Raw genomic sequence first — 21,380 nt, forward strand, 5'->3', positions numbered from 1 at the left:
GTGTGCGGCATCTATTCATCTCTCAGACAGAGGCTGGGGGGGCACGGAGGCTGGGGTCAGCCCAGCAGCTTTTCCGGGTGTTGGTGTGTTGCCAGCGTGTCCGTTGGCATTGTGAGGGTCCCGGCTGGTGAATTTCACGGCACTTGGAGATGATGTCATCTCCAAGCGCTGGCTCAGGACCCGCCTCTGCCAGCATCACCCACCCAGAATTATGCCAGGTGGGGACACTGTATAAAAGGGGTCAACGGCATGGTCGTACCCATGTTGGAGCCGCATCCAAAAGCCCGAGTGCGACATGGCCTCTTGGTGTAAAAGTGGCAATACACAGTCATTTCAAAGATGATGGGAGAAATAAGTAGGGAAAAAAGCGAACCTAGTAGAGAGGAGAAGGGGAGAATGGTGAAAAAATCAGAGCAGCTGCTCCTGCTCTCCCTGTCTTCATCTCCCTTCCAGTGCTCATGACAGCCATTTAGCTGAAGTGCTCCATATTACTGTTTCAAATGTGTGAATATTACATTCATAAAGAAATACATGTCTCAAGCAAGTTTGCTAAAGATGTCTAAATTTAATTTTCTGACCTAGAGAGCACTGCTGTTTCCAATGAAGCATCTATAATTCTAGAACGGAGAGTGATGAGCTCTAACATCTTGCTAAAAGTGTCCAGCATAAATACTTGTCTTGCTCTTCCATGTTTTTTATCTTCTTCAGCTGAATTCAACACTGAGAGGCAGAGGTCTCTAACCATGACTGGATCTTCCATCAACACTTCTTCAAATAACTGGATCAGGAAAGCAAAAAAAGAAACATCACTATAACAGTGGATACATTTTTGTCTCCTATAACTTTTTGACCCATGGATGAATAGTGGAAGAGAGACATCAGTAGAGGAGAGCAAGAGAAAATTGGTAAATTAAGTGGTTCAAATTGTGATAGAGGGCTTAAAGACACCTGCACTCGGTCCATAGTTTTCTAGAGGCCCCACTAGAGGTGGCCACTCATTTAGGACCATTTCAAGCTAAATGGGGTCTGGGTACTTGGGAGAAGTGTCGCCAAGCCCCCTTCAAAAATAAATAACTCCCCCCCCCCTCCCTCAGCAGCAGACCCGGGCCAATGGTGGCCTCTCCAACAAGACCAGGTAACCAGTAACCGTGGCCTTCCTACTTTTAATACCTCATTCATACTGTCCAGGAGTGGAGGTGGGCTTGGATCGCTGCCTGTGCAATTGCAATATTTGGCAGGGCACAGGCTGAATAGCAAACAGCACCCTGTGCCCTAATTTATGGCCAATTTACAACTCTCATGGTTACTATGAGGCTGAGTGTAAATACTGTCTGCTTCTGTGTGTACCCTTCCAACTTTTACACTGAAACATATACTTGAGTTTGGACACACTCTCAATTCTAAATCTCTAAATGCACATTTTATATCTGTAAGGCCTGCAGTGCAACCTGCTTTTACCAAGGTGTAACGCTGCTTGATTTTTCTTTGCTCCCAAGTTAGAATTAGCCTCTGAGTCGCACCACTGAAGAAAAGAGGAGCAGTGCAGAGAAGCAACAAATTGTCATCAGATGCCAGACAACTCTTCTGCGGAACATGTCAGGCCAGCTAAGCAATGGGTTCTTCAGGTGGGGCGAAATGCCACAATGTGGGTGCAGTTATGTGAAATAATAGTGAAATAAAAACATTTCCATGTCCCTGGCATCACTGGACCTCTTCCATTGATGACTAAACCATTTAAAAATTACAGAGATACAGAGGGGGGGGGGGGGGCTGGAGAGATACAGTGGGGTAAAGGCTAGAAATATACATTGGGGCACTGGCTAGAGAGATACAGTGAGGCAATGGCTGGGAGAGACACAGCTTGGGGGGCGGCTGGAGAGACACAGGCTGGGGGGCGGCTGGAGAGACACAGGATGAAGGGTGACTGGAAAGACACAAAGGGCATGAGCTGGAAAGGAATAGGGCTTAGTTCTGTGTTGGACACAACTGGAAATGTGGATGGATATAATGCGTCAGTGTAAGAATTTGGCAACTGCACTTGTACCAAATGTGGTATGCACACATTGATAGAGATTGTTAGTATTTGCCAACTTCTGTGAAATGGGAGTTTCTAGGCAATAACTGGTCAGTGGCTATGTATACACACAGAGTGGTTTTGTCTCAAGGGAGTATGATGGGAGTGTTGTGGGTTGCAAGCTGTCTTCCATGTTTGATCATAGCATACAGATGGAATTGTATCCCTGATAGTTTGCATTCAGTATGGGGTGAATGCAAGTCCAAAATCATTTGCAAACATGACAGGGGTAGCCAGTCATTAGGGTGTAAAAATGCAGTGGGACCATGAACTAGAGAGACAAAAACTCTGTACTCCTCAAGTAGGGTTGAAGGGGGTAAGGGAGGCATATAAATGAGTGTACCAAATGTGGCTGATTATCTATACTATGTGACTACAACTGCTCCAAAAGTAATTTCATTATATATGTACTCTGTGTTCTTGAAGAGGGATAAATTGCACTTAGATTGCCTCTAATGGAAGAAGAATGTAGGACAAAACATTACATAACATAATCAGACATGCTTACATCTTTGTGGACATTTGGTGTAAAGGATGACTTGAGATCTCTTGTGGCTGACCATTCAGTAAGTGCAAGCTCTAGGACCTTCTTCTCCACACTGTAGGACTGTCTCGGTGATTGTGTGTTACACATTTGCTGAAACTCATGACAAATGTGATCTAGTGTATAAGAAATTAGATATGCCAATCCCAAAGAAGGGTGAAACTCCAAAAGGTAAATATTCTTTAAAGCAGGACTGTGGATAAAAGAGCAAAATATAAGAAAAAACAAACAAAAACATAAGGATGTAATCACCAGGCTGTATATTATGGGAGATTTTAATGTATGATCATATATGTGGGGGGTCTACTTAGTTTGTAATAGCAGCCCCTCTCTGTTTGCTTGTTGCTGAATGAGGAGCAACTGTCAAATGGTATTAACTAGGTGGCAGCTTCAAGTACTTAAGTTAGGTCAACAGTATAAACATATACAGTTGGCTATGGAGGTCCCTCTAAATTCACTTTATAACTGTCACAACACTAAGAGGTCAATGACTCCAGTTGCAAAAGCTTGTGGATTTATTGGCATATCCGATTCCTGTAGCACTATATTAAGGTATCTGGAGCCAGTAAATCAGGCTGTAGGAACACACTGATAATGGGTGCGAAAACACAGTTGAAGCAGGCTGCAATGAAACAATAGAGATGGATGCAGGGAGCATCACTGAACCAAAGCAGGTTGCAGGAACTGAAGCAGGCTGCAGTGCAGATAAATACTGGAGAAGAATGCGGTGAAGACATAGCAGAGAAGTCTGCCGGAATACATTAGAACAAATACTGGAGCAGATTTATGGAACACACTGGAACAGATGGGTAGATGTACAGTGATAAGGGACGAGAAGTGATATAGGGGGAGATTCTCTAAGGTGAAAATGCTGTAAAAACCCCGTTATCTGGGTTTTTACCGCATTTCCGGATGCTCTAAGCATCCCCCGCCGGGTTACCGCGGTGGGGGGCATCGCCAGAAAAATCTGGCGATGCCCCATAGAAGCCAATGGGCTTCTAACGCAAACCCACTGCCGCCCCGCACGGACCCCTGCCACCCCGCATCGCCCCCTCACCTGTGTCCGGGCAGCACAGAGCTGTGCTGTCCGGACCTGTGACCTCCTCCCTGCACTGATCCTCTTCCGGGTGCAGGGAGGAGGAGAGTCCGGCGCAGCAGCAGCAGCAGGGCCGGGTGTGGGAGGGAGGGGGGAGCCACTGGGACCTGCTGGGACTCTCACCGCAAAGGACAGCTCTTAACGCAAGAGCTGTCCTTTGCTATAATTATCACATATGTTAGAACATATGCGATAATTATAATTGCGATGGGCGGCGAGAATCTCCCCCATAGTGCCTGGTACTTTATCACCGGCCAATCAGCTCCTAACTGTTAAGTTAGAGGCTGGGTTTAAAAAAGAACAGTTAGAAGCTGATTGGCCGGTGATAAAGTACCAGGCACGTTATCTCTTCTCCTCCCTTACCACTGCTTCATACATCTACCCTTCTCCTGGAAATGTGCTACCAGAACTTCCTAGTTTTCATAGGATGTCCTAACCTGAGCGGAACAGGTGACCAGAGTTGTTAGGTGCTAGGCTGGCAATGTGAATCATGTGATGTAATCCAAGGTTGTGGTGACCATGGTGCAGAAGGCAGGAGAAGAGTGCCAGGGACACTATAGATAAGTGATTAAACATTTTGGAGATGCTACATACCTCCCAACCTGACCTATTCCAGGAGGGCCAAAATGCTCTGTTTCTGGATTTCCCTCTTAATTTCTGATTGCCATCACTTGTGATTATCTAGTTGATTGATAAGAAAGGTGTTTCCACACAGTTCATAGCAATCATAAATTAAGATGGGAGTCCAGGAACAGAGCATTCCGGCCCTCCTGGAATGGGTCATGTTGGAAGGAATGATGCTGCAGACGACCAGAGGGGACACAGATGGATGCAAAGTGGGGTACTTGTGTATTTTGGCGGCGCCCATCGCATCGCATACCATAACGCATGCGATGGTATGCGATGTGACGCGATTTCGTGTGATACTGTGCGATGGCATACAATTTTCAAATTGGGTGCTCAAAAGCACCCTTTAGGGTGCTTATGCGATTTTTCATCGCATAGGAGGTAAAAATCGCGTTGCATCGCATCGCATGCCATCCGGTACATGGCATGCGATGCGTTCATCGTGCGATGCACATCGGGGGCGCCGCCAAAATACACAAGTACCCAAAGTGGCACTGCCAGATCTAGTAACAGGGTCCCAGACTACGGTATGTGAGAATAACTTTATAATAGCTTTCTGATTACTATGAGTATGAAAAAGTACTAAATGGCCCCTTTATCATATAGTATTTGCAGGTAATCCCCCCAAAAGTTAGATGCAAATATTAACTATCCCCTGAAAGTATCAAAGAGGGACTGCAGCAGAAATCTTCAATCCCTGCAGCGATCCCGCCTGTCCTGCTGCCAGCCGCATCCACCATAGGTATCTGTGGGGGGGGGGTGATGCTGTCAGATGTATCAACAATAGGCAGCAACGCATCTGGTCAAAGGGCTACTTCCTTTCCAATATGGGCAGCTACAGACCACACTGCCGGCAGGTCAGTGCAATCATCGTGGGTCAGTCGGGGGTCAGCGCTTACCGCGCATGCACGGACCCCGGCAGATTACAGGGACAGGCTCCATTCAGGAGCCCCTGCAGGGACATACATTTGTCTGAAAGGCTCGCATATTGGCCCTTTTTTATACACTGGATATTGTATGGAATACATTATTAATATTTAACAGTACAGATGGTGTATAGTATTGGCTGTTTCAAACATTTAAAAAAAATAAGTGGTCAGGAAAAGGTTAAACACATAATAAATAAATACCAAAACATAATAGAACCAGTACTGCACTTTCTAAGCTCACAATCTCCCACTTCAGAGTAAGGCTCCTGTCTCTTCATCCTGGCAGCTACTCTCAGGTCAATTGCGATGTTTGAGGGCACAGATCCACACATACAGTTATGCTGCTTTCCCATCGCAAAATGAAGGTTCGCACCGGGACTTTGAAATGGGTCAGTCCCGGTGTGAACCTTCATTTTGGGATGTTTACATCCCCACAGTGAACCGGCAATAATGCCGGTACGCTGACATCATCAAGGGGCACGGCGGTGTGTCAGCGTCATCGGGGGTGGGAGAGAAGGCAGCCCTTACAGTTGGCACTGCTCCAAGCACTGCCTCCTCCATAGTGTGAACGGGAAATGGGTCACTCGACCTATTTAACCCAGTCACACCGCTAAGAAAAACAGCAACAAACCGGTAAGGACTGTTTTCGGGACTTGGTAACCCCTTTTACATTGCACTAATTACCGGGTCAAAGCGGCTTGTACCCGGTAATTAGTTGCGATGTGAAAGGGGTATTAATGTGGTAGAAGCAGCTGGTAAACTAGGGATGTGCAGCAGCTCTGCTCTGTTCCTTACACTGCATGATGTGGTGGCAGCTCTATTGATCATAATATATTCCAATGCTATTGCTGTCATAATTTTTTTCCTAAATATTTTTATTAAGGATTGAGTATTATAGTAATACAGTCAACAAGATGCAGTTGTATTTGTTACATCAAAATATATATATATATATATATATATATATATATATATATATATACACACACACACACAATATGAATTCAAATTGCCTTATGGTAAATTGTGATTTCTATTCAATCTTTATCGTACAGACAGATGTGGACGAACACTGCCCGAGGGCCACAAAAGTATAAAGCAGTTATTGGTGTGTTGGGAGGTCTATCGGAGCATCACCCGAAATATTCCTAGTTTCATACCATTGTGTGAACCTAAAGCATTTCTAAATCTGTATTTTAAGATCACTTGATAAGGAATCAATAAAACCCTCCCATATTTGGAAAAAGTTATCTGTACATTCTTCCTTCTGTAGGGATGTCTCTACCCATTCCATGTGAAAGATATAGAAAAGTTTCGCCCTGAACAGTTGAATGGTTGGAGAGTCTGCGTGAATCCACTGATGTAGGACACATTTAGGGGCCACTGCCGAGATTATAAGCATCAGTTTTTTACTATCAGGTAGTATCGGTGTGTTGGGAGGGAATACGCCCAGCAAGGCCCATTCTGCCATTAAGGGAAGGCTGTTTAATAGGTAAGTCACTGAGAATCCCTGCACCTGTTGCCAAAAACGGAATATAAGAGGACAGTCCCACATGCAGTGTTTAAATGTTGCTCCCGAACTGCCGCATTTTGGGCATGTATCGGTCTTGGAAAGGCCTATGACATAATCTCTATGTGGGGAGAGATAGCCATTATGATAAATATTGTAAAACATTTCCCTGTACATGGAGGAGGGCAATGTCTCCCAATAATAAAAGAGTGAGCATAGCAAATGTTTTATTGAATATTGAGGAAAGATCTGCATCCATGTAGATATGCCTGTTCGTATGGTGTCTAGGGCGATTGGGGTGGGTAATATTTGATAATAGGTCAAAATAGCTCTTCTTCCCGATGTTGGTCTAAATAGGAGCGTCTCTAAGGCGTTAGTCTTATCAGTAGGTGAGAGATATTTTAGGACTGAGCTCGCGTAATGTTGATACAGGGCCAGAGCCTGCGACCGGGGAAGCGTATATTTTTCAGCCATATCTTGGACCCTTAAGGGAGCTGATGCTCCTTCAATTACAAGGGCCTTAACGTACCTAATCCCTTTGTTTTTCCATGATTGGGAAGGATGTAATATGCCTGACCATCTTGAAATTCTGGGTTTGCCGTCAGTGGTAGAAATAAAGAATGGTGACTATTCAGATTATGATTGCTGTCATAATTTAAGGCACTTGCCAAGAGGAAGGGGGTTTCTGGGCAACCTGAAACCCCCCTGTGTTTGCCTACGGAATATCATAATACTAATTTGTATATATATCTCTCTCACAAACACAGTAACCCAACCTGGCTTAAGTCACATTCTGTGGCTAAACACATATCACCTGAATGTTCTCAAACATTAATTTGCTGCTGACATATTTCTGTACAGAGGAATATATTTATTTATCCTTTGCCACCTCTAACCAAAGACATAAAGTTACGTACACACTGGGCATTTTTGCCCTTTTACGATGATGTGAAAATCGCTGGCTAATAAATGTGTATGCACTGAGCAATTTTCGACCAGCCCAGCGATTTTCACAGGGGTGTACCAATTCCCACAGTAAAAGACTGTGAAAAGTGGTTCCGAGCAGGGACAGCGATGATGCAGGAGAGCGCATCAGCACTCACCACTCATCGGCCTTCTACACACTAAAAGATTTTAAGCTCAAAGTAGCTCAAAATGGGAAAAGTATAGAACACATAAAAAATGAAACAATTTACCAACTGGTGTTTAGTGAGACAAGTGGCTTAGTAGCAGAATTCAGAGGAAGACCAAACTCATAGACACCTCCTTTCTGGCCATCTCGCCAAATCTTCTGGACAAACTCCCTCTGATGCTCTATCTGTATACATAAAGAAGTTAAAATACAGTAATACCCTTAAAGGTTAGAATACAGATTTTTTAAATTTTCATAAATCATTAAAACCAGATACATTTTTCTAGGTGTATAGCACCAATGAATCCAACAGTTCCATACAGTAATGACCAGACATAAAATTATGATCTGTATGTGTCTGGACAACTGGTGCAATGATAAGCTTGCTGCTCACAGCATTGAGGTCTCTCAGTCAGTGCATGGTAAAGTCATAGGAGGAAGGAGAGGGATCTTATAGATTCCTCACCAGGGCTAACTGTGGAAAAAAGCCTAAAGGCTTATAAAGGCCACACCAACTATAGATGGCATTGCCTATCTGGCAGGACTGGAAAGTTACATATCTGTAAATGGTGATGATACTTTTCACTGTTGAACTGATATATGTGGAAGAAAGTTGATGAAATACATGGAGGACATACAAACATCAAGCAGATAGGGCCCTGGTCATCATCAAACTGATAATTGTTGCAGGAATGCTAATCGCCAAGCTACATATATTGAGCTACAGGTTGTATGTGCATTTTGCATATCATTGTGTAATGGTAACTAACACATTAGAAGCGTAACTGTCCATTAGTCCTTATATGGGGGGTTATTCTGGCAGCCTAGCGAGTCCACCAAACCACTGGCCGCCACCCATTAGCAAGGCAAATTCACACTCAGGGCATGCAAATGGATGTGACACAGTAACATCCATTCGCAGCCTGGTGGGATCTACCCCCATCATTCGATGGTGCTGACCATCGAATGATAGTGATGGCTCACGCATATGTAAGGGTGCCTCAGAGCAACCTTACAGATGCGTGTCTGCTTGGGGGGAAGTAGGTGGGCAGCTGACTTCTGTCTGTCATACCTCATTAGCATAAGAACGCCCAGCGTTCTCATAGGAATGCCCATGCAACGCTGGGTGTTCCCATATGGTAATGGGGCAGCCCGCCGCCCCACACCCCTCTCTGCCCCCCGCCGGCAAGGTTGCTTGTGTGCACCCAGCGAACAATCTGTTCACCATGGTCGCACGTAACAAGCGCATGCGCATGTGCAGAAATGTGCATGCGCATAGAAGAAACATCGGGCTCCGTGCGAACAATCGGCACATGCGAACGGACCTGAATAAGGTCCATAGTCCTTTTAGCTGAATAAAAAATAATGGCAAGGAGCCGTTTTCACTAATCAGCATAATCATAAGCAGCCACTGTATAGGGACGCCTGTTTACTTACTTGGCTATTCAATACGTTTCTAACCAGCTGCAAGTGAAGCCTCAGGCACTGGCACTCATCCCTGTAAGCTTCCAGGAAGTATTTGGAGCCAATGTCAAACCGTGGGCGCCTATACATGATGTCAGTAATCACTTGTGCCAAGGTAAATCTTTCTTCTGGATCAAGGACATGCTGGTAAGCTTCATAGTAACTATCTAAGAGCTAAATAGAAAGTACAAGAAGATATACAGCTCACATTAGAAACTGGACAATGTCGTTTTGCTGCACTGTATCCAATGCATAACCAAAGTCTCAGTGGCGTAACTAGGATTTCCCCCCCCCCACGCCGTTATAGGAGGCGCGCCCCCCGCCCCTTCCCCTAGTCCTTCCAACACAGTTAAACACCCCCCTCCCCTCTTACCCCGCCGCATGCCGCCGACGCTTTCTCTCTGCGCAGATCTCCTCCAGGCTCCGAACCGTCTCCTCCTGACGTACAGTGCTAATGAAATGTTACATCACAAAATGGCTGACCCCTAATAGGAGACAGTTATCCCTACAAAAAAACTGTCTGCTATATGGGGGCAGCCATTTTGTGAGGGGCAGTTTTCAATAGCACTGTACGTCAGGAGGAGACGGTCCGGAGCCTGGAGGAGATCTGCGCTGAGAGAATGCGGCGGCATGAGGAGGGGTAAGGGGGTGATTAACTCTACGAGGGCGGGCAGATGGGAGGGCTAGGGGAGGGGGGGCCGTGCTGTCTGCCCACACGTCCCGGTCAGCCACACACAGAGGTATAGTAACATAGCCCTGCAGTGCAGACCGGCGCACACAGTTACTCAGCGCCTCCCCGCCATGGCGGGGGCTGCGGGGCTATAGTTACGCCACTGCAAAGTCTGTACTGTGCTAATTACTAGAAGTAATTTCGGTACTCTTTACCGTCGGGGGTAAAAAATCGCGGGCATCGCGGGTAAATCGCGGGTACATCAAAATCGTGTACCCGCGATCACCGCGATTTTCCCATAGGGAACAATGTTAAAAAGCCTAATTGACCGCGATTTTCATGTAAAATGCCTCAATGCCCGCGATTTTCTCATAGGAATCAATGTTAAATGGGCTACAGAGCCCAAATAGACCCAATTAACCCTTAAATGTCACCCCAATTTTTTGACGCCACCCCACGATCCACGCCAACCCGAAGCGTGGCGAGCGCAGCGAGCCCGCGAGGGGCGGCGGTACGCGTCCTCAGACCTTTTCATGCCCTACTATCCACGTCGGCGTGGAGTTGAGAATAGAATAGTGTGGCGAGCGCAGCGAGCCACCGAGCCCGAAGCGTGGCGAGCGCAGCGAGCCCCGCGAGGGGACGCGGATACCTTCACAGGTAAACGCGTCCCTTCGCGGGCTTCACAGGTGTCCGCGTCGCCACGGACACCTGTGAAGTCCGCGAGGGGACGCGTATAACTCTGAAGGTATCCGCGTCCCCTCGCCACGCTTCGGGCTCGGTGGCTCGCTGCGCTCGCCACACTATTCTATTCTCAACTCCACGCCGACGTGGATAGTAGGGCATGAAAAGGTCGGAGGACGCGTACCGCCGCCCCTCGCGGGCTCGCTGCGCTCGCCACGCTTCGGGTTGGCGTGGATCGTGGGGTGGCGTCAAAAAATTGGGGTGACATTTAAGGGTTAATTGAGCCTATTTGGGCTCTGTAGCCCATTTAACATTGATTCCTATGGTAAAATCGCGGGCATTGAGGCATTGAATGCAAAATCGCGGTCAATCTGGCTTTTTAACATTGTTCCCTATGGGAAAATCGCGGTGATCGCGGGCATCGCGTCGTGGCCGTTTATGTACTGCCCGCGATCCCGCGATCACCCCGATGGGCGCCGTTCTAAGTAAAGAGTACCGTAATTTCTAACGGTTCTGGTATAGCGGATCGATGGCGTCTAGATTGACAATCATGTGGTCGACCACTTTTGGACGAATGTGGCTAGTTATACCCCTTTCATTTTCAGACATGCGACCCGGCAATTACTCAGCATTTTGAGTGCTGGATCATTTTGCCGGGTGCAGTCTGACCCCCTTTCACACATAGCTGCAAATTACTGTGTAAAAACTGTCCACCCAGTAATTTGCTGAATTACACGGGTAATTTGTGCAGCGTGAAAGAGTCAACGACCCTGGTAAAAAGAAGGGTCGGTGACCCGGGATTTAAGATCAAGGATGACCCTTTCACTCTATACAAATAAACGGGTAGAACTGCTTAACGCGGTAATTTGCTGTTGTTTCTGAGTATTAGACACTAAAGATAGTCACCAGTGTCTGGATCAACAGTAATAAAGGATAGACGCAAGCGTTAGGTTGACGGGAACATGATAAAGTTACTAGGTTGACACAAGTTTTTCATTTTTTTGGTGTCTATTTTGACATACGTCAAAATTGACACATTATAAGTGTAATTCATTTATATTTACTTTCCTCTGCTCAGGTTGTGCAATATACCCCTGTACACAAGAGGCATGTAGCAAATTACTTCAATAGTATCCTGAGGTTTCTCTATTGCTTAGCTATTATCACAGAATTTACTACCTATGAAAAGGTGGGAATGCAATGGTCTGCTGGGTGTTTTGATTGGAGAAATGCCCCATACACATGGAACGACGGAGCCTTCGTGCTGAGCAATGTAGTGTAGTACAGATCACTTAGCACACAGTGCTGCACCAGCCATGTCCACTGAGCGAACTGTCATGGCCAGTGTTCTCTGGGGAGAGAACACTGGTGAAGAGAGAACACTGGAGATGACTATATATGTTGTGTGTATATATATATATATATATATATATATATATAAACAAAGAGAGGGTACAGAGTGCGCTTCTGTACCCTCTCTTTGTTCATCTCTAAATTTCGGGTCCCGTCTAACAGGGGATCCAACAGGGTTGCTGCTCCAGGATATCAAGGCGCAGATTGGGGTACCCCCCCTTGTTTCTATATATATATATATAACAGCCTTGATTGACCTAGCCTGGCGATAGTGACGCATTGGATTTCTATGCGATCTAGCTAGATCACTTAGAAAACAAGCTCAAATCTCCTGGTGAGTACTGTATGCCCCATAAGACTGAAAACAATTAAGGCCATATCAGCTGAAGAAAACGTGCTAAGGGGGAGATTTAACTAATCTTTCATCCTAGAAAATGATAGACAGAATCTGATTGGTTAAACTGTAGAAAAGGGAGATTAGGTGGGGTCCCTGTTGCGCAATTTAGCAGCAGGTAATGGTAAATGACCCTCCAGGAGGAACAGAATGCACACAGATCCACAATAGACGGCGACCCAGACATAAGCCCATCAACAGGGGAGTTATATCTTTCCATATTTAGCGCTACTTTCTGGTGGAGGGCATCTTTTCCCTTTTCTATAGAATCTGATTGGTTGCTATGGGCAAAATCACTCCTTTTCATTTTTAGAACCTTTAGTAATTTTAACCCACAGTATTAATGCCCAGAGCGGAGTTGCGCCAGGCCATGGGATAATGTCCTATTTTTTCAGAAGGCTGGGAATGCTATATGATTTTCAGGAGCATCCCGGCCATTCCAAAAGAGTACGACAGTCTGTCAAACTATACACACACAGGCACACTGACATCACGTCTCATATATACAGGCCACACAAATATCCAGTGGCAGCCTCAGGGGGCGGATACTAATTACATGGGCCTGGGCTTGTTGGGAAAGGCCCACGGGGTCCAGGGTCTGCTTCTTATATCTTATATATATTTGACATAGTTAATATACAGTTTATATTGGTATCACACTGTAATAATTAATTAAATAAAATGAACAAAAAATTATAACCACCAGGAATGTAAGCCTAATTCACAGTTTAAGAGTGATACTGTTGCAGTGGAACATTGTATCCCCCCCCCCACACACACACACACACACACAGTGAGGCAAGTTCTCAGGGACTGTGGGACATATGGCATATAGGGTACTGCTAGAAAACTGGCAGGTAGTTCAGGATGCAGCATCAAAATGTTCAAAATGTGGCTTCTCCGCAGTGATAGGAGCCAGTTGCTGCAGGATGATTTCTCAGAGAATGAGTGGATGGCACCACACAGTCTACCGCCACCAGTTGTACTTTTGTGGAGTTTTGAAAAATTACAACTTACTCTGAATCAATCCCTTAAGTGTTTCTTTGAGCTAGAAACATGTATTAAATTGCCTTACAAAGTAAATAAGCAGAAACTGTGTAAACATAACAAAAATAAGTGCACAAGTAGAACACATTGCAGAACATGGGACACAAGCTATATAAACAATGCTGCTTATGTGGTCATAATACCCATAAAAGATTTGCCAGCTGACCTAAAAGGTTTAATGCCATTGTTGACATTGGTGAGGAGATGAGTGAGGGAGGGGGGAGTATGTGCTACTACGATTGCCAGCAGACAAAGAATAACGTACCTGTTGTTTATTTTCTAACAGGGAACATTCCCAAGTCCACAGGTCAAGCAGCAAAGCAAAGCGATCCACATTAACATGTGCCCACTCTGATAGGTCCACAGCACTCGCTTCTTTTTTAGTTGTCTTAAAACCTTTTAGATCAAAGACAGACCGCTTGCATTAGGTTGATCATGATACACAATAAATATGGCAAATGATACAATGTACATAAAAAGCATGGGATGTGAAAAAGAACAGTGAATTGTGAATAGTGCCCTATAAAACTGGAGGCCTTTCCGAAAAAATGGATATGAGCAAGATATGTGGCCAGAAATGATAATAATCATTAAAAAGTCAGGTACAGATTTAGCATTAACCACAAGTAGGGCTTTCATTGGCTTTGGGTTTCTCCATCCGACATCTTTAATGCATGATGTGTAGTTTTGCATAATCCAGATTGAATGGATTGCTGTAATTATTTTAATTAGAAAGTAAGATTAAGCATTGACTATGTTATGGCTAAAATAAACTTAAGGTTGCACATATGTTTTAGGTTTTAAAATGGTTAAAAATATGAGGCAGACACTGCATTTTACTAGCAAAGATAACAGAAACTGAGGAAATGGAACAATCAAAAAGCAGAAATGTCAAGGAGATTATACGGAGTATGTATGGAATTCCAGCTGGCTGCCAGTGTGAAGGCTAATATTCATGGTCACCGATAGCAACTGTGGCACCTCTGTACAGAGCAGTTTGTAACTGATAACATCATTTAATCAACAGCCTACAAACAAAGAACTATAATGTCATCATAGGATTACAATTGCTTTCTCACTGAAGGACAATGGACCTGATTCAGATCTGATGGCTGGGCTGCTAATTGTCGGGATTGCCCTGTGATTCCATACTGTATACACCCAGGGCCGGTGTGAGCCATCTCAGCACCCTAGGCAAAACTTCTGAATCGTCCCCCCCCCCACCACCACCTCCACCACCACCACCCACCTAGTCGCGAGAGACACTTCAGAGGCAGCTGGAGCCTTCTCCCCCCATCTTATCAATCAGGTCTCTGTAGTTGACCTCTCTCTCCCCGGCGCTTCTTAGCAAAGCTGGGAATAGAGCTCAAACCAGCTGTGGGAGGCGGGGAAAGGACGACATACCTCACTATGCAGCCCGCACATCATTCCCTCCAGCGTTTTTCAGCCCCACCGCAGGAGCCCTCTCTCCCCCCCGGGCACTTCTCCGTACAGCCACAGTACAGCTGGGGAGAGAGGGCAAAGCAGCTGTGGGAGGCGGGGACAGGACATACTTTGCTGTGCAGCCCGCACATCATTCCCTCCCCCGCAGATTGCCGCTGACCAGCACGGGGGTTGCGGGTGCCACCAGCCAATCAGATCCACAGGAGGGCTCCAGGGGGGGGGGCGCTGGGGTACGGCTCACCTGTTCCTTGCCGGGACTGAATAGGTGCTGGTACTTGGCAGCTGCATTCTTCCTTTCAGCTCAGTACCGCCCTCCAGTGGCCGGCACCCTAGGCAAATGCCTGAAGCTGACTAGTGGTGGCGCCGGCCCTGTATACACCGCCTTGCCAGAGTGAAATCCCGCCCTTGTAGACTTGTATGAAGTAGCTGTATCGGGGAAATGCCTGCAAATCCCTTTGCAAGCTGCTCACCACCACACCATCAAATGATTTATCTAGTGTGTGTGCAGTCTGTGGATTAACTCGGTGGCTGCGATAGAATCAGTCTGATTGTGGCTGGAGCTGGTATCACACACCCTCCCTGGTATCACACGCCTGGGCACGCCTGCATTTTCACTCACAGCTGGTTAGCTTCCCCAAATGGTGGCTTCATGTCAATCACCTTGTGAACAGCCAGCTATTAAAAAAGTAGCAGGCTTTCATCGCAGCATGGCCTTGCACGTGTATACCACGGCTGTATGCTTGTGCAGCCTATCAATAATAGCCAGCCTGTGAATTTGCAGCAGTGCGATCAGATATGAATCGGACCCAATGTGGAAATATTGCCATGGATTAGTTCAGGGTAGGAAACCTGCAGGTAACATGCAACTATACATCCCAGCATGTTATGCCCCAGTTTTAGCATGTCCTAACATCAAAACTGCGGCACGGAATACTGGGATGTGTATGTGCACAGCAGCAGCAGGGCCACGTGTTGCCTACCCCTGGTTTGGTTGTTGTCTTACTTTTTTCCCTCTCTATAATGAGGGTTGTTAGAAGCAGTATTTGTTCTTGTATCTCATGTAGATCTTCAAGTGCTGCATCGTACATGATAAATGCTCCTTTCTGATCCTGAGTGTGGACAATCCCATCTTCAACTCTGTAGTAATCATCATGATTTTCTACCTCGGAAAACTCCATGAACTGTGCACTGTGTACCTGGATGGGGAGATAAATGACAGTTAAATCCAATGTTTTGCATGAGTTCTATTCTATATGCTTGTACAGCCACAAAGAGGTTTGCTGTGTTAAGGTAATTTTTATTGTGTGGCCTGTGAGGTGTGGCCATGCCCCTTATAACAAAAACAAAATCAGAGAGGCAATCAGCCAGGAAGAAATCCAGAGGGGCACAATCTGTGAGTGCTATCCCCCCACTTCACGCACATGCATTAAACTCCCCAGCCACATAGAGACCGTGTGCTAGCTTGGTAAAGAAGAAGCTGCTGTTGACAGCTAAGGGGGGAATCAGAGGATGGAGTGTAGAGGTGGGGCACAGAAAATAAGTACCAGCCCCTCCCTTTTGGTGGCAGTGTATACCTGCAACCAAGGGAAGCGGCCTGTCCCGCATAGCAGCTGCACCCTCTGCACCTACTATAGCTACACCCTTGGGCAGTGTTAGACTGTGTATGAAGGGCCCAGGGGAATGCCGTGATAGGAACCAATGGGTGTGGTCAGCCAACACAGAGGCTTGGCTATCCATTAGAGAGTGCATGGTCTGGGCCCTTTATAAATATGTATATAGACTATAGGATCATGTTTCAGACTGTGTTCTTATACATTATACATATGTTACACTATACTGCACAGGACTATGGTATATTTTCAACAGCGCATTGCTGTTGTTAATAAGGTGCATTATCATATAGTAAATAATGCTATCACATGCATGATAATGCACCTTATTAACAACAGCAATGCGCTGTTGAAAATATACCATAGTCCTGTGCAGTATAGTGTAACATATGTATAATGTATAAGAACACAGTCTGAAACATGATCCTTAAAGGAGAGGGTGGGGCCTCATACAGTAGAGCCAACCGGGGGTTTCCCCTGTACCCTTGCAATGGTGCTTGTCCTCTACAGGTGAGGGGTGGACTGTTATTCTTGCCCTGGGGTAGCCAACCCTAGTCCTCGAGAGCTAACAACAGTGCATGTTTTGCAGGTCTCCTCACAGAATCACAAGTGAGCTAATTAGCTCCATCTGTGGATCTTTTAAAATGTGTCAGTGATTAATGAGTGCAGCTGTGCAGCAGCTAGGTTGTCTGGAAAATGTGAACTGTTGGTAGCTCTCGAGGGCTAGGGTTGGCTACCACTGTTCTTGCCTGTCCAATGCTTTTGTGTGAACTTCTGTACCATTGAGCAGCAGATGGGGCCTCTGCATATGTTGTGTTGCCTAGATACATCCCAGGTTGCAATTAACCTTATAACTTAGTTTTATTAGAGTCATTAGACAAACTACTGTATGAGCCATGGTCATGAATAATATCCAAACAAAGTTATTTAAAACATATCGGGGGGAAATATATCAAGATACATTAGTTATAGCTTTTTTCTAGCACAGCTTGTAATGGATTGGTTTGTATGCGCAACTTTCCACTTTCTCTCCACATTTGATCCATCTCCCTCTTTAAGTGATATTTATTGGACAACTACCCAATATAACTAGTCACAGGGGGCCCATACACTCTGTGTGTGCCATTGTGTTTCCTCTGTCCACAGAAATCATATATTGATGCCATAAATTGCCTGCAGCTAATAATACTAGTAGACATGAACATGGCATGTGCAGAATGTGCACCTGCAGACACCACTTATGCATGCAATAATGGTATAAGTTATATGGCAAGCACAGCCATGCCAGGGGACACGGTACACTTTGACAGTGTTCATGTTGACCATGTCGACATTCAGGACAAAAAAAAACAATAAAAAAAAGCTCATGTCGACCTTTTCACTGTTGACCTAGCCATGCTTGTGTAGACAAACCATCCCTGTCAACTTATTGCATGTGTCGACCAAAGCCATGTTGAACCAATGAATGTTGATCTAATATGTGTCAAACCAATGACCCTTACCCTCAATACCAGACACTGGGGAAGATGTACTAAGCCTGGTAAAGTGATAAAGCAGAAGGTGATAACACACCAGCCAATCAGCTGTGTTTGAAAAATTATAGTTAGGAGTTGATTGTCTGGTGCGTTATCACTTTCCATTTTAACACTGCTTTATCACTTTACCAGGCTTAGTACATCTTCCCCATTGTATCCTGGTCATGTACAGTGACTCCCATCCAGTGGCACCATGTAATCAGCCAGCCCCTTGGAAGTGAGAAATGTGCTGGAAGTGAGTGTGGCTATGTAGGCATAGGCGAATCTAGGGGGTGGTCCGGGGGTGCACTGGACCACCCATTAGCCCATTTTGTAGCTGAGGGATGGAGCTTTCCAACGAGCCTAGCCCCGTGTCTCTAGCCCCCTGCGAACCGGAGATACTGCCAGGCAAACCTGGAACGTTTTCCCTATAGGATAACATGGGACCCGCTAATTCCGACCCCCACCCAACGGCTGCCAGTTCCCCCTTCAGCATTATTGAAGCTCGAGGTTGATCTCAGTCGAACCCAAATCGCTGGGCCTTAAATCTGATACCAGGCTGGATCCATATGGGTTAATTGGTTCCAGTGATATTGAGGTTAAACCGTTTTCTTTTTTTTTTCCATTTCTTAAATGTAATTTCATGACTGTTTATGTTCTTTGAGGGCAGATTTCTCTGGAACCAAACAGCCCAGTTTCACGGGACCAAAATCATTCGAAGCCAACTCAAAAGTTCTTCAATATGATACTGATCTCATGTAAATGGGTCAATTGGTTCCGAAGATATAGCTGGTTGGTTAAAGGGGGGTAGGGAGAGGGGAGTGGCTGTCTCTCCCCCTCACACCAGAAAATGCAGGGACTAGGCTGGTGTATAAGGGGTCAGCCTGGGAATGTCCCTGCATGATCCTGGGACCATATTCCCAGGTAAATCCCTGCATTTTCTGTTGTGAAAGGGGTATTATTTTAAACAGCCGTGACCTGCAGTGCTCTGAATACAGCCGGGCAGCCCCCTGCTCTCTGCCCAGCTGTCAATGACTGTCACCCCTGCAGCTTCCGCTCCAATTCTTCTCCACGCTTTCACCTCAGCCCGCCCCCCCCTTTAATCATGTGGTGCCGGTGCCCGGTGTGCTCTCCCGACGTCACGCACAACAACAGCGTGCACAATATTTTAAATGTCCACTGGGGACACCAGTAGGGGAGTGGGAGCGTGCTCTGCGCTGCGTCATGTGTAAGGGACATTATGTGTGCAACATCATGTGTAATGGGTACTATGGTCCGATGCATCATGTGTAATGGGTACTATGGTGTGCGGCATCATGTGTAATGGGTACTATGGTGTGCGGCATCATGTGTAATGGGTACTATGGTGCCATCAAGCAAAAAAACCCTAGCAATGAGCACGTAGGTAATCAGCACTTATGTGGCAAATATGTAATGGGCATTACAGTTTGTTATATAGTATGTAATGGGCATTATGATGTGTGGCACAATGTGTAATGGACATTATGGTGTGTGGCCTTATGTGTAATTGGCATTAAGGCGTGTGGCTTTATGTGTAATGGGTATTATGGAGTTTGCTAAAATGTGTAATGGGCATTACTGTGTATGGTCTAAAGTGTAATACCACACCCCTTATTGTGATGACACGCCTCTTTCCCATGAGGCCATGCCCCATTTTTCCAGCGCGGCTACACCTCTCCCTGCTATTGTGTCTAGATCTGGGACCACCCATTACCATAACTCTAGATTCGCCTATGTATGTAGGGCTCTAGTTATGTCAGACACTCTCCCCAAAAACTCTACACACAACTATGGAAATAGATAAAATACAAATAAAATGCCAAAGCACAGACAAAAACACATTTATGCAGTACACCTGTACTGAAGCATACCTTGAAGTCAGCTGGAGTTTGGTGCATATACTGATGAGATCCAAGTCCTCCTGACATACCAGACCCACCCTGAACAGCACTTATCCAGCAAGTCTCTTCACCTGTGCTGCGCACCAGGTTACCAGAATTACTATGGAGACAGCAGGTGTCGATCGTCAGAGTTCTTTCCAGGGATCGGAAATAGTTTAGGAATCCAAGGCAGACACGCTGAAATAAAAACTATCAAGATCACTATAATATGTACAGCAACCACTAGATTACTACATCGATAATCCATAAACTCAGACTAATACTTTGATCAGTAGGAGTGTTCACTGTATAGCTCTTTAATATTCTATTAAATCAGTGTTGCCTACCTGTCTCTATCCATGAGGGAGAAAATGCTCTGTTCCTTGACTTCCCTGGTAATGTAGGATTCCCATCACCAGGGGTGAAACACCTTTCCTATCCATTAACTAACTCCCCACAGGTGATGAAAAAATGGTGTGTGGGGGGGGCGCATTAGCAGCGATGACTACTCTTATGCCCGGTACACACCAGGGTGACCTGCTCACAATCACGCGGAGCGCACGACCCGCTCACGATGTGCACCGTGAGCGGGTTCTGATCTGATCGCGACCCGCACCCGGGTGTATGGTCGTTTTCAGATCCTACCTGCTGCAGGTAGGATCTGAATAACGACCAACCGACCCGCGGGGCCGCACTTCGGATCAGGATCGGACCAGAACAGGCAAAAAAGGGCAGCACAATGTTAAGATAGATATACACTGTACCTGTAAAGTCAACGCTTATAAACGGATATGATTTAAATAATTAATTAACACCGATGTGTGGATTAGTTGGTACAGGTATGAATTTAAGGATGCTTAACACACTTCATGAACAATAATACTTCAAATCTAAAGATGGAACCTCCGTCGTATTCAAGTATTGGTGGGTCACAGCATGAAATATGGGGGAGTGCAAAAGAGTTGAAGGTTTAGAGAGTGTAAAAGGATAAAGGGTATAGAAAGCTTGGGCTGGGTCCAGAGGATGATCCCCTGTTTGCCTGATAATTACAACACCAGGTATTCCCAGTGAGTCTTCCCACAGGTACTAACCGGGCCCGTCACTGCTTAGCTACTGAGATCGGGATGGGTTCAGGCGATCCAGTGAGGAATGGTAGTAATATTGGCAGGATAAAGGGGCACCAGCATTGTAGCCCAAGTGAAAGTAGGGTGCTTCTGCTTTCAGTGGCGTATATCAGTGGTCCACCCTGTTGCTTACCTGCATTGCAGGGGGGACAGATTTAATGCGACTGATGAGAGAGCACTGAGATAAAGGTTTAGCATCAAAGAGGGGTTGGTGTCAATAATGCGGACCCTTACTTCTGCTGTCCACCATCTACTGATGGTATCAAA

General features: G+C 45.8%; 1 protein-coding gene and 1 pseudogene across 1 annotated transcript in view; both read right to left on the bottom strand.

Annotated features, from left to right (window-relative positions):
• LOC146062941 (uncharacterized) overlaps positions 1-21,380 on the bottom strand; it is a 178,428-nt gene that overhangs the window by 112,377 nt on the left and 44,671 nt on the right. The window contains exons 13-19 of the mRNA XM_083174951.1: positions 19,981-20,187; positions 15,968-16,160; positions 13,787-13,917; positions 9,350-9,550; positions 7,977-8,098; positions 2,583-2,811; positions 579-778 (exon numbers count right to left, since the gene is read on the bottom strand). Coding sequence (XP_083031077.1) covers positions 579-778; positions 2,583-2,811; positions 7,977-8,098; positions 9,350-9,550; positions 13,787-13,917; positions 15,968-16,160; positions 19,981-20,187 — 1,283 coding nt within the window. The remainder of the gene's footprint in view (positions 1-578; positions 779-2,582; positions 2,812-7,976; positions 8,099-9,349; positions 9,551-13,786; positions 13,918-15,967; positions 16,161-19,980; positions 20,188-21,380) is intronic.
• LOC146065445 (5S ribosomal RNA) lies at positions 21,033-21,150 on the bottom strand (annotated as a pseudogene).

Source organism: Crinia signifera, chromosome 3 (genome assembly GCF_055691185.1).
Source record: "Crinia signifera chromosome 3, ASM5569118v1, whole genome shotgun sequence".
NCBI classification, from domain to species: Eukaryota; Metazoa; Chordata; class Amphibia; order Anura; family Myobatrachidae; genus Crinia; species Crinia signifera.